The sequence below is a fragment of the Fundulus heteroclitus genome, chromosome 14 (assembly GCF_011125445.2).
Source record: "Fundulus heteroclitus isolate FHET01 chromosome 14, MU-UCD_Fhet_4.1, whole genome shotgun sequence".
Classification (NCBI taxonomy): domain Eukaryota; kingdom Metazoa; phylum Chordata; class Actinopteri; order Cyprinodontiformes; family Fundulidae; genus Fundulus; species Fundulus heteroclitus.
The window spans coordinates 16,873,027-16,886,457 of NC_046374.1; the positions used below are offsets into that span (position 1 = coordinate 16,873,027).

At 43.0% G+C, this 13,431-nt stretch overlaps 1 protein-coding gene across 1 annotated transcript; it reads left to right on the forward strand.

The window, feature by feature from the left end:
* Positions 1 to 1,073: 1,073 nt before the first annotated feature.
* acap1 (ArfGAP with coiled-coil, ankyrin repeat and PH domains 1) lies at positions 1,074 to 12,746 on the forward strand (the record flags this gene model as incomplete). The annotated part of the gene is given in 7 exon segments (XM_036146410.1): positions 1,074 to 1,267; positions 2,305 to 2,352; positions 2,438 to 2,616; positions 4,215 to 4,324; positions 8,175 to 8,285; positions 8,367 to 8,428; positions 12,447 to 12,746. Coding segments are annotated over 7 exon segments (802 nt in total), but the record flags the coding sequence as incomplete, so codon positions are not given.
* Between the last annotated feature and the right edge of the window lie 685 nt (positions 12,747 to 13,431).

A 13,431-nucleotide genomic window follows, 5' to 3' on the forward strand; every position in this document is an offset into this window, starting at 1 on the left:
TATTTGGAGGTGTGCTCCATGCTCTTAGCAGTATAGTCTATAAAAGAGTTTGGTTATCAGTTCAACCTTTTAACCGGCACTGTATGCATGTATGTGATGCAGCCTGATTCAAAAGGAGTTATAAAACTCCTTTAAGTGTTTAGTATCAGCTAAAACACAGACACACAATGTTGATGTGTTTTGTTTTTTACATCTGTAAAGCCATCCAGAAATGTATATTAATATTCTTAATTATTTGGATGCTTCTCGAACCACATTTTTCATGTACCTTGTTGAACTTCAGTGTCACTTTTCCATTGTTGTTGGAGCTTATTAAACATTTACTAAGCTGCCAAAGATGACCTGCAGTAGACAGTGAACAATTGCTTAAAAATCACATCTAACCTGCAGAGTGTACAGCTCTATGTTTTAAATCATCTTTGACCAACGATATTGCTGAAGAAAATAAAAGCATTTACTCTTTCCTGTTAAATCTCAGTTTTTCTCGCATTTAATGTAGTCCCCCTGTAGTCTGAATCATTTATCCGTCCTGCGGTGGCATTGCTGGGCTTCTTAATGAGGTCGTATGTCGTCCTGCTCTTTAAAAAGGATCATGAAGGTCAGCTGTTCAGCTGCGGAGAAGCAGGCTTTGTTTAAAGATCTGGGTGGCTCAGAAATGCGTTATCAGCAGACAGTGACTAATTCTACACATTCTTCGACTTCCTCGTCTCTTTACCATTTTGGGTTGCAGAAGGCAGGAAGTCCCAGGTTTTTTCATGCAGATAATTGAAGCTGTTTTGTCAACGCTGCAGACTGAGATATTAATACGCTGTCTGACAGACGTGGGTTTTTTGGCATGGTAGAGTTCAAACTTAATAAACAGAGCGACTCTTTGAGTTTTAAATGCACATAGTTTTTAGTCAGAATTCAGTAGTTTGTCAAGATCGTCCTCAGACAGGTGTGTTCTTGTTTTTAAAGACCTGCCAGCCCCAACGACGGAGCGCTTGTGAAGTCAGAAAACCCTCTTGGTTTCACGTTGCCTCGGTTTCTGAGAAACCTGTCGCAGACTTACATCTCTTTCTTCTCTTCCTCAGAGGAGATAAGGAGTCGTGGATTAGGTCGAAGTACGTCGAGAAGAAGTTCATCCAGAAGCTGCCTGAGACGGGCAGAACCACCGTGCTGAGGCGCTCGAGCGCCAGGAGAACCCGGGCCACAACCCAGGAGCATAATGTTCCACGGCCGGCTCTCAAACCCAAGCCGAACCGGGCCACGCTGCCTCGGCTCACAGGTAAAACAGCAGATCGTAGTGATGAAAGCATTGCTGAAGTAGTCCTACCCCTCACACTTTTCTGCGCTTTGTCACTTTACGGCTACGAACTGTCCTTTATCTGAATGGGATTTCACAAAGTGGACTAAGGTATACTGGTGCATCATTGTAAAGGGGAAGGAATGTAAGATGAGATGCATGTTTTTTAAAAATACAAATAAACAAATCTGAATAATTTACCAATTACCTTTAGAGTTTACTTAAGTAAATGTAGTCCACCTGTGTGTGTGATTTAATCTCAGTAGAAAAAGCTGCTGTTCTGTTAAAGTTTCAGAGGTTTGTTAGAGAACATAAATGAATTAACAGCATCACGAAGACCAAGGAGCACAGCAAAAACAAGCTCTGGAGAGGTTTAAACCACGGTTTACGCTATAAAATAATATCCTAAGCTGCACAGAGCTACTTCTCAATCAATTGTCTGAAAACGGACACAGCTATTCCACAGCTTTAAACCCATCAAGACACGGCTAACTTCAAAAACTGACAAGACAAACCTGGGCCAGAAAAGCAGCAAAAAGGCTCATTGTAACTTTGGAGGAGCTGCAGAGATGCAGTCAGGTGGGACGATCTTATACACCAGAACTGTACTCAAAATGTGGTGCATAAATCTAACGCAGCCCATCCCCCTAAATGGCAAGCCTGGAAGAAAACCTGTTAGAAGCTGCAAAAGGTTTGAGACATGTGGAGGAAGTCACCTTTATAAATAAAGTTGGATTGGATAGTTCAGAAAAATGCGCTACTTTGGTTTGCGCTACAGTAATATACACTGAAATTTACGGTTGCAATGTAACAAAATGCGAATACTTTGGCTAGACACTGTACCTCCCCTCTTTAATTGCGCTGTTTTTTTAATTTTATTAAACAGCTACAATTACAGTCCCTGCTGACTCAGCAGCGGTGGTGTTCCCAAAGGGATTTTCCTGCGGGGCTTTATGGGTGCGTGTTGAGGCAGCAGGCAGGAAGGACCGGTTTTATTGTCTCTGTCTGTCTCTCCTCAGGACTCAGCCCCAGTGACATCCTAAAGAACAACTCAAGCTCTCATAAAGGTGGGGTCGGTGTAACCTTTAAAACAAAGCCTTCGCAGTTGCAAAGAAAATTAATGAACATAAACGGACCTCCTGCTGTCCTCAGACTGGGAGGAAAATGATGAGGAGGATCTCAGCGGCCTTCATCCCGGGGCCTTGTTGTACCGCTCGGCAGCGCTGCAGAACTTTCCCGTCATGGCCGACGCGCTGGCCCACGGGGCTGACGTCAACTGGGTCAACGTGGCCGAGGAGTCGAGCACGCCGCTGATACAGGCCGTGTCGGTGGTAAGGACAACACTCAACTCACTTTTAATGCACTGATGGGCTCAAACATATGGCTGTGACAGTAAATACCCCAATCTTTAGGGCAAGGCAAGTTTAGGTATAAAGCACTTTTCAGTAATAAGACGATTCAAAGTGCTGTACATGATCAAAACAAAAACAAGCAGAGGAAATAAAGCATTACAGATACAGAGGGAAAACATTACAGAGTCCGAGCACATTGCATTGAAACAGTAGCAGCAGGTCTGATACAGTATAAGACAAGTTGGACTACAAGCTTGATTGAAACTCGATTTAAAGGAATGCAGGGTTTCAGCACTTTTACAGTTTTCTGGAAGTTTGTTCCAGATAAGTGGAGCATAGGAACTAAATGCTGCTTCTCCGTATTTGGATCTCATTCTAGGTATGCAGAGTAGGCTGGAGCCAGAAGACCTTAGTGGTCTGGAGGGTTGATACACTGATAACAAGTCTGTGATGTATTTAGGTGCTAAGCCATTCAGGGATTTATAGACTAACAGAAGTATTTTAAAGTATATTCTTTGAGATACAGGGAGCCAGTGTAAGGACTTTAGAACTGGGGTTATGTGCTCTACTTTCTTAGTCTTAGTGAGGACGCAGGCAGCAGCGTTCTAGATCAGCTGCAGCTGTCTGATCCACTTTTTAGGCAGACCTGTGAAAACACTGTTGCATTAATCAATTCGACTAAAAATAAATGCATGGATTAGTTTTTCTAGATCCTGCTGAGACATTCGTCTTTTAATCCTGGAAATGTTCTTCAGGGGATAGAAGGCCGACCTTGTAATTGTCTTTAGATGCTTTTGGAGGTTCAGGTCTGAGTCCATCACTACTCCCAGATTTCGGGCCTGATTAGTGGTTTTTAGCTGAAGCGACTGAAGCTGTGAGCTAACTGTTAATCGCTCGTCTATAGGTCCAAATATAATTACTTCAGTTTTGTTTTTATTCAATTGAAGAAAATGTTGGCACATCCATGCATTGATTTCTAAGTATTTGCTCAGCACTTAAACTGGTTCATAGTCACCTGGTGACATCATGATGTAGAGCTGTGTGTCATCTGCATAGTTATGGTAGCTGATGTTGTTGTTTTATAATCTGAGCTAGAGGGAACATGTAGATATTGAAGAGGAGGGGACCCAGAATGGACCCTTGGGAAACCCCACATATGATTTTTGTCATCTCTGATGTAAAGTTACCTACTCACACAAAAAAGTCCCTGTCCTTTAAGTAGGATTTTTGGGGGAAAAAATCATTTACACTGAACCACAGCAATCTTCCCATGTTTTAAACTATAGACTACCATTTAACAGTGTCTAAAGATTCAGTTAAAGACATCTCTAGGAAAGCTTCAGGTGCTGGACTTAAAATAAGTAAAACAGTGCACGATAGAAAACCTGGGGAGCTAACAGTGATAACCACTTCAAAAGCTAAATGGGATGAAAAATATAAAGAAACAGGGTGTAGGTTTTTTGCATGAGTTGCTTGCACATGACGTGAAAATAAGCAGTTTTGCACACCATGACAGCTGTTAGACCACCTACCAGACTTCTGGTTGTTCTCTAACATTTTGCTCCTGTTTTGACCAGAACGCTCTGGCAGCCTGTGAGTTCCTCCTGCAGAATGGCGCCAACGTCAACCAGGCGGACAGCAACAAGAAAGGGCCGTTGCACCACGCCACCATCCTGGGCCACACAGGGTACGACCAACCCACTCCCACATGCTCACTGACACACAAACGGCGGTCCCATGTCACTGTATGACAGCCCCCAGTAAGATTGAACCATTTAACTAAATGTCTTTTAAACACCTACAAAGCAACAACACCACTGGTATTGCTTTTCTTCTTCAGTCACCCTACAATCCTGCACTGCAGTATTGTCGCTTTCACATGCCCAAACAAGAAACAAATACCACGTGGCCAACCCCCTCCTGAAGCACACACAAATGGTAACCAGGTGCAAAAGCATATTGTTTGTTATTATATCGGCCCAGTTTTACTTACGGGGCCAATACCAATATGTTAGAAAATGACATCGGCCAGTAATGCCAATATATATAGTGCATCCCTATATGTAATTGTTTTTTACTGTATTTACTGTAAACACCTCCCACCGGGTGAAGAAGGCCCAACAATGGCTCTTCTTTCTCAGGAAATTGAAGCGGACTGGACTTTCCACTAAGCTGTTGATAAACTTTTACAGAGCTACAATAGAAAGCATTGTGTGTCCCAGTGTAACAGTGTGGTACAGGAGCTGCACAGTACATGAAAGGAAGGATTTAGCACAGGTGGTAAGGGCAGTACAAGGGATTGTGGGATGCCGTCTACAGGACCTAGACACAGTTTATGCTGCACGACTCCAGAAATGGGCCAGACGAATTGCCACAGATCCCACCCACACAGGCAATTCACTCTTTGTCCCACTTTCATCAGGGAATCGATCAAAACTAAGAGACTTAAAAACAGCTTCCCTCCCAAAGCTGTAAGGGCTATCGCCCCTTGCTAAAGATCAACAAACCATCAGCCCTGCTAATAGTCTGTTACATGTTGCGAGCACACTACTGGTTACACAGGCTCTTGATCCAAAGAAAATCATTATACTGTCTCTCACTCGCAAATGTATATTCGCACACCTTATTCTCTCGGGGACCGTCTGTTCCGACACCCATGCAAATTGCCCACTTCTGCAACTACATTTATAGAACAGTACTGCTGTCTGCTATCTCACTTTTTGACTTGAAAATGAGTCTATTAGCTGTTGAGGACTATTTCCCTGCTTTAAGTCCCCCAGAGAGTGATGTTGGCCAGTGTAATTACCTTGAAAAAAGATGATGTCTTGTTGTGACAGCGTGTTATGTTTAATTATGTGGATTCTTAGCCTTAGAAAAAATGTCATTGTGGTAACGCATAATGACAATAAAGATTCTTGATTCTTATTATTATTTTCAGTTTTAAACTAGGAGAAAGAAACTTTTTAGACTTTGTAGCAGGAAGCAGCATTTATACGTAGAGGACTTTTGTTGAACCTCAAACTGGTTTTAAAGTTCCAGACAGTTATGGCGCTTCCTTTTCACCCTGATTAGATCAGCTAATGGCCTGATAAACTCCTCAGGTGATGTACGGATAAGTTAAAGGGACTTTAAAAGAGCTTTAATGTAGAGGGCTCCTGAGCGCTGAAGTGAGATTGCACACCCTAGTGAGATCTACCGCACTTTCAGAGAGAAGCTTGTAACATATTGTGAGTCTGGTAATGGATTTAAAAAGGTTTCAGAAGAATTGCATGTCAGCCAATCCACTGGGCAGAAAATAGTCTACAAGTGGAGGACATTCAAAGCAACGGCAGCATGCATGGGCGCAGCCATCTAAGCAAGTTCAACCTGAGCGCTGATTGCAAGAAGCCTCCAAAAAAATTGTAAAATGTCGTCATGTATCCAGAAGTTGGGTCTTGCTACTGCTGATATGAGGAGCAGTCCTGTACAATCAGAAAGAGGCTGATTAAGTTGAACTTCCAATGGGAAGGAAATGTTTTCTCTCTGAGAAGGACATAAAGGTCGAACTGAAGTTTGCCAGAGAGAACGTGGACAAAGAGCAGGACTTCTCTTTGGAGAGACGAGTCTAAAACTGAACTATTTAGACACCGCTAACACTGAGGCGTTTTGTTAAATGACCTTTACCAGTGTTTGCAAGGCTTCTATGGTGGTGTTAGCTGGTGCATCAAGCTAATAAGTCATGTAGGTAGGTGTTGAATTTAACACTGTTCTCTCAGCTGCGATAGGTTGTTGTTTCCTGTTATAGAAACACAACTACGGTGCAGTTTCCTTTTATCTGCCTCCATTAGCTCAACAAACAACAAAGCGGTTTCTGAAAACGCTTTGACTTTTTTTGTACAAACTTTTAAACTTTCAAAAGAGCACATCCTTTTTGCAGCTGTTTCTTTCTCGTCACACTGCATTGCCGTGATATTTTCATACACGTTATGGACCCCGCCACTCACGCTTATCTTGTTTGAGCTGTGGAAAATATGACAAAGGAGATGCATCTTTTAGCATAATCCTAAACAGATTTTTTTTATTACATTAACCCTGTTAAGTTAAAAGAAAACGTGTCACATGGGACACCAGAGCCTCAACTATTACCTCGACTGCTGGTAATGCACTGCAAAAACAGAACAAAAATAAGTAATTTTTTCTTGAAATGAGTGTATATGTACTTTATTTGAGCAGGTAAATAAGAGAATTTGCCAATGGAATAAGATTTTTGCACTTAAAATAGGAACAACTCATCTCCATCAACTTATTTCAAGTGCATTATATCTAATTATCTTATTTTAGGGGTAAAAATACTCCTTCCATTGGCAGATAATCTTATTTACCTGCTCAAATCAGGGACAAATGCACTAATTTCAAGAAAATTTTACTTACTTTTAGTTCTGTTTTTTCAGTGTGAACAGCCACATTTTGCCAATAGGACACTCGGCCAATAGCACTCCAGCCTACAGAGAGGCTTTTTGACCACTGCTGATTGTGAAATCTCTCCAGATGGTCCAGAGTCCTGTTTCCTCTCTAATGCTATCTTCGCTTCAGATTGTCCCACAGAGTTTCTATAGGATTGCTGGTTGATTTTGCGTCAAATAAACGATCTCTGCGTTGATTTGTTCATTTGTTTCGGCTCCTTATCCTGTTGAATGGCCCAATGATGGCATCTTTCTGTCACAGGGCACATTTTATCTGAAACGTCCCGTCAGTTCAGAGGCTTTCAGAGCCTCAGGGAGAGAAACTGGACCACAGCATTACAAATCTTCCACCATATATAATGGTGGGAATGAGTTGCTTTTCCATTGATTTATCCTTTGTTTTGCTCCACGGCTGCAAAGAAGCTGCATGAAGTCTGCATGTTCTCCCCCATGCATACGTGGGTTCCCTCCCAGGTACTCTGGGTTCCTCCCACAGTCCAGCACCACTGATGTCAGTGTCTTAGGGATGCTTAGGCTGTGTATCTCTGTGAAGGACTAGCCGCGTGGCCCACAGCCTCAAAAATCCTCTACTATGCTTAACAGAGAGCATAAAGTGCTTTTCTACATGTTTTAATCACTGCAAAGAAGGTTTTCCTATTGACTAAAGTAGAGATGTATGCAGTTATTGTTGTTGTGGAGACGAAAATGAAACACTTGATGTGTCAAATGCATCTGTTTCCACTTCCTACATGGAGAACATGAGAGAAAAAAAACCTGGAGTAATAATCCAAGAGGTTTTAAGGTTTGGTGACTGAACCAGTCTGAGGATATCCTGCCTGGGAAATCCTCATCATAAACCACCTGCCTAGATTTTCATATAGGTCAGTGGAGAGCAACTCTTGAAATGACTTGGAACGAAATCGTTCAATACAGGATTGTTATACAGCGCCCAACAAACATGCCTGAATCCCGTTTTGACTCCTGCTCAGTTAAAAGTGCAGACCTGTCCGAGCCACACAGGCACCTAAAAATCACAACCGGAGTACAAGTGCAATGAAATTAACGAGCGTTTATCTGCTTCACGTGTTCATCCAGGTTGGTGTGCCTGTTCCTAAAACGAGGAGCCGACTACAACGCCCGAGACAAGAACGGAAACGACCCGATAGGCATCGCCGTGGACAACGCCAACGCCGACATCGTTACTCTGTAAGCACTCCCGTCGAGAGAGAAACTCCGCAATCCAGCTCAGCCGAGCTCTGGTCTGACTGTCCCCATCTTTCCTTTCAGGCTGAGGATCGCCAAGATGAACAAAGAGATGCGGGAGATGGACGGAGCGTTCGGCCAATCAGGTCCGAGTTCGGAGGGGCTGGAATGCGGGGGGGTGGCGGGCGGGGCGCGAGGTGGCCGGGGCCACGCCAAGAAGAGGATCCAGGCCAAAATGAATCAAATAAGCGACTGGGCCATGGGAGGGGTGGAACGATTAGCAGAGCTGAAATCCGATCTTAAAACGTGAAAATCCACTTCTCAGATAACAGAACAATATTTCTGCTCGGTTTTACAGCACAGGCTGCAAGGAGCATGAAAAAGACGAAAAGAAATGTAGTGATTCTCAAAGATTTAAAAAATGACATTTCCTATAAAGAAGCTCCAGGTGCACTTTGAGTTATACTGTAAATATTGAAATGTGTTCCCACCGTTGTTAAGATGCTGGGTTTTTGTGATTTAAAAGCAGATATGAATCACTTTGAAACACTCCCACCTATAATGTGACCTAAGGTGCTGAAAAGTTCAACCAACAGGAGCCATCGCATCCGTTAGAGGGACGCAATCTGCAAAAAAATAACAGCTGAAGCAACCTGGTTGCATAAGCGTGCACGGCCTTAAAGTAACTCTGTTGAAATCCAGCATCCTGTCTTCTTTGGGTCTTGCTGCCATTAGTTAGAGCATTTCTGATTAAGTTAATCCGTCCTTCTTTTGCTGGACATTTTGCATCCTTTTGCTGAAATGCTCTACATGTAAAAAATAACAATAATATTAATAATGAGCACCTATATCTTCCACATGTCTGGACTAAGGAGAAGGATTGCAGGACAAACTCCCTTTGTCTAAATAAAACATCCAGTCTTGTTTAAAAGTAGTGTTGTGCCGATGCCATTTTTTGGCCCCGATACCGATACCTGGCTGTGCAGTATTGGCCGATACCGATACCATCTGTTTGAAATTGTTGTGTGTGTGTGTGTGTATATATATATATATATATGAAGAACTGCACACTACTTAGGTTAGTAGAACTTTTTATTGCCTACCTGGAATGGGTGACAATAGTTGAATAACCTTTTGGCTCTCAAAGGCCAAAATAGACATTTTGGCTTGAAATTATACCATGTGAAATTATGACATGTATAATAGTAGTGCAACAGTAAGACAGTAAAATTACATTCATAATTGAATAATCTCTTTTAAACCCTGAGTTTTGGCTCTCAAATGCCAAAATAGTGCAACTTTCATGAACTTATAGAACATGTATAATAGTAGTCAGGAGAGAGAAGGCTGCCTTCAAGTGACATACAAACATCAAAATGGTATCGGTGACCTGTTTGTTGGTACTCGCCGGTACCGATATCACCATTTTAGTGCTGGATCGGAGCCCCGTCCCATAATGGTATCGGTATCGGTGCAACACTAGTTAAAATATCCTAAAACTTTGCGGGAGAATGTGTTACGATCTAAAGAAAACAAGCTTGAACTTTTGGTTTGTGATTCCAAAAGCTAAAAAAATGGGAGCGAGAATCAACGACAGAACCTTAATAATCAGGGTGAAACACGGTGGTGGCAGCATCATGGTGCGGTATGGCAGAGCTGAATGACTAAAGGTGCTTCAACCTTTATTTCTTTTTTTACATTTTCCCATCTAACAGAGTGAAAAAGAGAAAAACCTTTTGAAATGACTCATCACGGTGTCGCTATTTTAAATCACACAAACCTGGCGTTTATACATGGGTGTGTGCACTGTTTATATTCACTCCAAAAGCACATCGGCACTTTCAAACAAAGTTGGCAGAAAAGAAACACATAAAAAAAAAAAAAGAAGCTAAATGTGTTTTTTAACATTTGGCTGTTATGTAACAAACCTTTCCCAGAGAGTCTGGGTGTATTTCGAGATCCTCGCACCTTTATGACACCTAAAATCCCTGCGTGGCTGTTCTCCCAGCTATGTAGGCTAAATCCAGGGCGGGGCTTCGTGCTCGCTGGTTTTTGTTTTTCTCACTATTCTGTGAATAGTGGCTTTTAAGCTGTTATATTTAATGTATTTATTAGCTAAGGTTAGTCGGGTTCCACGCCTCTCCTCTCAGTTTATTTGCATTTTGTCTCCTGGTGAAGCTCCACAGTCCAGTGTTGAGGGGAGCGAGTCGGAGTGGGGGGTGGGGGGTGGTTTGGTTTGCTCATGGAGGAATGGAAACGTGACACGTGTTCGTCTGCTGGTCAGTTTTGAAGTGCTCTGCTTTTTCATTGTCTGTCTTTGTTGTGTGCTCTCCTCTCCCCGCTGAGATGTCCATCTGGTCTCAACTGCTTGCGCAGTGTGCCACCTACAGCAAGCTAAGAGGTAAATTGCATGTGCATGCCACCGTGTGTGTGTGTGTGTGTGTTGTGTTGTGTTGTGTTGTGTTGCACGCGTTGTGCTTCGGGGCTTCTGCTCGTTTGATGTGCTCATGGGGGAACCGTCGCTGGAGTTCTTTGAGATAAACACATACTGAACCCGTTGATTTAGCTTTTTGGTTTGTTGCTGTTTGGAGCAGCAGCAACTGGATTGAAATACTATTGAAGCGCAATGTCCTGCAAAAGTATTCAAACCCCTTTGTTTTTCACTTTTTTTCCCCCCCATATAGACCAGCAAAATGATTGGATGGAGATAATCTGTGAAAGGCATCTTTTAGGGCCTGCTATAGATTTCCAGTTGGATTTAGGTCTATGACTTAACTTTGTAGATCTAGTTGGATGTCTGGGGTCATTTTCCAGCTTGAAGGTCAACATCTGCTCCAGTCTCGTGTCTTTTGCTGCCTCTGACAGCTTTTCCTCCCGGTTTGCCCCTGAGTTTTAACCTGACTCAAGCCAGACGCATGTCGCTCCGCCTAGCTCCACTCACATACATCTGGGACATCGCCCATCAAAAGTGATTTCTCCAACCAATTTTATGGTCTGGCCAATCAGAACGCAGGGCTGGCGTTTCATAGATGTGACGTAGTGGAGAAGGGACCGTGACGTGAGACTGTTTTGATAGCAATGGCGGCTCGCATCGAGGAAGCAAGCGTTAACATTGATGCTGCTATTTCTTCCGTGTTGTACAATCTACCTAATATTGTTTCATTAAAAGAACATCAGAGAACGGCTCTGAAGGCTTTGCCACCTATCTTCCCCCTTCTTCCTGTCAGCTCACTGTCAATAAAACGTGTGCCACTAGAGCCGCAAACACATTTTTTTTCTGCATCGCTGTCATCAGCGTCACGGGTTAGCTTCGGTGTGACTGGTTGAAATAGCACGTCAATAAAGATGACAGACAAGTGGCTTATCCAATCATATGCAAGGATTTTTGATAAGGCTCAGCCTTCAATAAAGGCAATTCCTATGGAGAGGTCCCAGATGGATGTGAGTGGAGCTAGGCGGAGCGAGACATGCGTCTGGCTTGAGTCAGGTTACCTGAGTTTAGCTTCATCCATCTTCGAATCAGCTCCGGTCAACTTGCTTGTTGTCGTTGATGAAGCATTTCCCCCTGCAGCACGACGCATCCAGGGTTCTAGTCCTTTTCCATCGCGCGTAGCGTTGTGCATCTCTGCAGACGTCTGCAGCTCCTTTAGTGTCACCGCGGGCCTCCTGGCTGCTTCTCTTCTCTGATTCATGCTCTTCTTGCCACAGCCCAGTCGGTTTTGCTGGACCCGACATATCTTGGTAGGTTTGCGGTTGTGCCGTACGCTTTCCATTTTGGATGATGGCTTTAACAGAGCTCTGTGAGACGTTTTGTAGTTTGGTTAGTTTTATAGCCGAACCCTGCGTTCCCCCTGACCTGTCCGCTGTGTTCCTGGGTCTTTGTGATGCTGTTTGTTCGCTTCTGTTCTCTAACAAACCTTTTTATTTCTTAGATTTTTTTTATTTGCAATAATCTTTAAAAAAAAAAAAAAGTGTTTTAATTCTCCCTCCATTTAGCAAGTAGTTGGTCTATCAAACTGAATCCTAATAAAGTGCAATAAGGTTCCAGGGGTGTGAATACTTTTATAGGCGACTGTAACTAAGAGTTGGGAGTCTCTGCAGCTTTAAGAGATGTGAAGCTCCCAGCGCTGAGGCTCATGTCTTGTTTTTTTTTATATCTTCCAGGTGATGAGACGTACCAGGACATTTTCAGAGACTTTTCACACATGGCCTCTAATAACCCGGAGAAGCTGAGACGCCGCAGTGCTGACCCCAAATCTTAAAAAACACCTCGCGCCCCATTGTTCGGTCCAGCCCTCAACCCAAGCAAATACGTGTGTGTTTTTTTTCTTCCCTTCTTCTTTTTACTCAAACGCAGAAAGGTTTGAGCCCTCAGGCATGCAGACACGTCCATTCTCTCTCTGGCTACCTTCCACATGTTGAGCTCAGCTGGTGCCGTCCTCAGAGACGAGGAGGGGGGGGGGGGGGGGGGTATGAGCGCTCTGAACAGGGAATGCTTTGTGGGATCACGTCAGCGCAGAACAATCGCGTCCGAGTGGAAACACTGGAGCAGCTTTATGAGTCCAGCATGAGGTGTGCTTTTATGTCCCGCAGAGCGGAGCCGTCGCTCTGCCAAGAGCTCCTTATTAAAACCAGAAAATCCGATTTCTTTCCTCTTAGTTGCATTTTTTTTTTTTTAACCAAATTCGGTTGGTCTTTCTTTTCTCCTTTTAATACTGACTTTTTCAAATGTTTGTTGCAAAGAGACATAGATGTTACAAAAAGAACATTTTTATTTCAATAAAATAATATAAAAAATCTGTGCTGGTGGCAGATTTCTACAGTACAAAAGACAATATTTATGCATATTTTGTCTACAACATATGAGCATCTTTGTATGAGCAATTTGTATTTGACCAAATAAAAACAGTGCAACCGTACCTCATGTTTGTGAGTGCTTTTCTCATAGATGGCCACTAGAGGGCGACAATGCTTAGGGCTTCAAATCTAAAGCAGGGGTGTCCAAACTTTCCGTGACGTGGCCAAAATAGTAAAGTCAAAAGTACACGAGGGCCAAAAGGCAAAAAATAAAATATACATACATACACTAAATTTTTTAAACCTGCTCCACAAAGTATGTGATTGAAGTATTTGAATTAAGTTAGTCAGA